Genomic DNA, 3,690 nt, shown 5'->3' with positions numbered 1-3,690 from the left:
AAAATATGAAAAAATAATCAAAAGTACTTTTTCATTTAAGGCTCTGTATAGCTCAGATACTGGTAATAAATCATTAATTTAAAACAATATCTTTGGGGGAAGAGATTATCAAACTCAAAGACAATTTTCAGTTAAGAATAACACTAAGGTTCAAATTTCAAGTCAATCGGACTTGATGTCAGATTTAAACCACATTCACTATGAAGAGCTAGACAACTAATGTGTCTACATTAAAAAAAATGATGACTGAGGATGGGGACAAGTGGGGAGGCAGACAGTGGCAACCTCTGGAAGATGGAATCTCTTCTCTCTGCTGGTCCTAGAAGAGAAAAGAGACACCAATAAGCATCAACACACTGTCCGAATTCCTCCCCACCCGAGACCCACCAGTCCACAGGTGTTCTCAACCTTACAGCCAACCTCACCTTTATATATGGTATTCAGTGCCAATATCAAGAACTCCACCCTATCCTAACTTAATTAGTGCTGCCTTAAAAAAAATAAAAACTATCAAAAGTATTATCTTTATACAGTTATAATTTGCATCAAATGGGGCTGAAAGCAGTTGGGTCAAACGTAATACTTGTTAGCGATATTAAAAGAGCTTTCCAAAATTATTTTAAATTATAGAGAGGCCATTAAATATAATTTTAAAAGATCTGAATTATCCGTGTGTGGGAGGGCACATCCGCAGGAATCAAGGGGCTACAACCAACAGTTTGGGTTGTTAACTGCTGTGACTCCCATTCAGTGTACATGGAGAGGATGGGGTGATGAGGTTATTTAGATCAAGCTGACAAAGGGAAAATTAATCAACTTGTACAATTTGGAAAAGGTTATCCTCACCCTGGAAAGAAGCCCTAAAACAATTAAAATTTTTTAAAGATTATATAAATAGATAAAATGACTGGATGACTGGCAGATCACTCCTTCAATTTTATAAGACAAACAGAATTCTACAGAATCTCCTTTTCCTAGATTACTCTTTCTAGTCGAGTTGGTAATTCCAAACCAACTGGCAAACTCTCTAAGACATCAAGATAACTAACACAACCAGAACCCTGAATCACTATTTTCTCACATATCCTTGTGGAAGACCTAGTCACTAGAAACTATGCACAAAGTAAACTACGCCCAAATTATAGGAAATACTTTTATTTCACTTACTCAAGACTAAGGTCCAAACGCATACAACGGGAAGTTCATCAATTTAAATTAAATAAGCAGTAGTAGCTATGTTTCCACATTACTGATCATTACTTTCTTCCAGGTATTGTGCTGGGCATTGGGGATACAAAGACGAGTTAATAAGACACCATCTCTGGCCATGGATTATAAAAAGCAGGGAAAGCACATTACTGGTAGCCCTGAAAGCCTGAAAACAAAACCTCTTCTGAACCCACTGGCTCCTGGGACAAGGGGATGTATTTTTAGCTTCTTAGGTCTGAGTTTGCAACTACGACGAGTCAATGAAGTGTCCCTGGGCAGAAGAGTTAAAACCGTACTATTCTGTCTTTGCAGTGTACTCAGCAACAAGGTCCAAAGAGATGCAATTAATGTAAGATTGATCACGTCAACCTTAGGTTGAAGAGTTTCGGGAAGCGCCACACAGAAAAAGCCTGAGACATCAAGATTGTCTGAGTTTGTGAAATCATTAAGAATTTTAGAGCTGGGAAAAGGCCTCAGTATGACCACCAACAAAGGAACTCAGAAACTCAAAAGCTAGTAAACCGTCTGGACAACGTCCACTCCTTTGTCTACGAAACACAATAACCCAAACAAAAGCAAATGTTTGAACAAGCAGACTGAGTTTTTATGCTACCTCTCCCGAGGGCCTCAAATGTCTTCCTAAAACACTCAACCGCACCTGCTGCAAAGATGAAACGTTCTGCAGCCGGAGCCCATGGCTGAGCACGTCCAACTTGCGGGACCTGACGCCGACTCGACCCGCCCGCCGGGCCCGCTAGGCAGAGTTTGGAGCAGAGGCGGGCCTCGCCCCCCGCCCCGCCGCGCCGCGGGGCTGCCCCTGCGCGAACCCGCAGCTCACGCCCCGCGCCGGCGCCCCGCAGTCCCTCCCACAGCCCGCGGCTTCACGCCAGGGAGNCTCAGGTTATCTATTTTTTTCTTGAGCTTTTAGAGTTTGTGTCTTTGCACATTCTCATAATTAATGCATAATTACAATGATAGATTAAATCAAGTTAAGATAAAATACACTTGCTTTTGAGCTTAAATTTTAGTTTTTAAGATTAAGTAACAAACTTCCTCACTATTTACTATGAATTTCTGGTGCTCATTTTTTATTAATTCAAGTAGCCTTTTAATACTAAGAGAATATGAACCTTCTATATCAACAAATATTAAGAGCTGCAGATACAGCAACTAATTCCAGCATGACTCATTTCTAAAGGGTAAGAAAAAAACACTTTCCATAAATTGTGTCAGCAGTATTCATCAGGGTAATATATTCTATTACCAACGCAGGTTCATCTATTAGTGTGCTAGAATTCACTCTTACAGTAAAGAATATACATTTATATTTTAAAATGCAGAACCGCCAAAACTCCATGTAGCATTTTTAGCATATGAGTAGCAACGCTGCCGCTGACATGTTTTATTAGTTGATTCTGTTAAACGCAATAATTTGTTCATAGGCTACGGTGAAACTGGCAACCACTGAACATTATCCAGGATAATTATGGCCTAGGCACTATAAAGCTGTGTGACCCTTAGAATGTCAGAGATGACAATGACATAAACTGATTCCTGGCTTCCAAGGAGACAATATACAGGTTAAACTTTATTGCACCCTGTTATGTTGGGGTCTGAGAGGGTGATAGGGCTTACTTCACATTATAGCACTAAGGTGCTAAGTTAGCTTGTTAATTATATAGCTGTCATGAGATAGCCTGGCTTGGCTGGTGTTTATGGGTAAACACCCATCAGACTGCCATGAACAGCGAATTTGAGCATTTTCAGCAGCAGCTGGCCCACTGCATTGATTTCCTTAGTCACTGCAGAGCCTCAACAAGCCTGGCTCTGTGGGAGACACTACGTAAGGATAAATGAAGCAACCTGGTTAGTGTAGGCCTGATGGAAGGATGCCTGTATCAGTCCATTTGCTGGAACAACTGGTAATATCTAGCTCACATAGTCCTTAGTGCATAAACAAACGAGATTTTTCAACATGCACATTTTTGAAAAATGTTAAATATCAGCAAGAATTCAAATGTATTGCCACAGAAACCTACAGTTACTAAGAGTTCTCCCTAGCTCAATTCTTGATGTCAATCCCCTTTCCACTGCAGCCAGTGATTCCCCAAATACAATCACGTCAGTTCCCTGGTACAACGCCTCACATGTCCATTGTTTATTACACATTGTTTACCTTCTATGTGCCAGGCACTATTCTAGACACCGGGAACATAAACACTAGTGCACAAAACAAATCGTCCACTTTCATCTTGTACTTTAGTTGAGGAAGACATAAGCAATTTTTTTAAACCAACTATTTAACATATCATGTGGAAAATGGAGGGAAAGGGTGTATCTGGAGGCCGGAGTTGCCATTTTATATAGGAGGGTCAAGGTGTGACTTCTCTGACTAACCGGGTGACATTTAAGCATAAATGGAGGAAATGCGGAAATATGTTATGTGACTATCTGGAGAAAAGAATTGTAGGCCAAGTACAC

General features: G+C 40.4%; 1 protein-coding gene across 4 annotated transcripts in view; it reads right to left on the bottom strand.

Annotated features, from left to right (window-relative positions):
- Positions 1–3,690, bottom strand: part of MTHFD2L (methylenetetrahydrofolate dehydrogenase (NADP+ dependent) 2 like) — a 110,414-nt gene that overhangs the window by 104,928 nt on the left and 1,796 nt on the right. Inside the window, exons 1-2 of one of the 4 annotated variants that reach the window (XM_019624587.1) lie at positions 1,868–1,997; positions 286–319 (exon numbers count right to left, since the gene is read on the bottom strand). The exons of 2 other annotated variants lie outside the window; for them this stretch is intronic. Coding sequence is in view for 1 of the 2 variants with exons in the window: in XM_019624585.1 (XP_019480130.1) it covers positions 1,868–1,905 (38 nt within the window). In the remaining variant the exon portion in view is untranslated. Of the gene's footprint in view, positions 1–285; positions 320–1,867; positions 1,998–3,690 lie in introns of those variants that run through there. One more of the 4 variants, XM_019624585.1, reaches the window with a different exon arrangement.

The sequence above is a fragment of the Hipposideros armiger genome, unplaced genomic scaffold (assembly GCF_001890085.2).
Source record: "Hipposideros armiger isolate ML-2016 unplaced genomic scaffold, ASM189008v1 scaffold_594, whole genome shotgun sequence".
NCBI lineage: Eukaryota > Metazoa > Chordata > Mammalia > Chiroptera > Hipposideridae > Hipposideros > Hipposideros armiger.
Note: the sequence above shows the minus strand (reverse complement) of the source record. Positions and strands in the feature narration are given on the sequence as shown.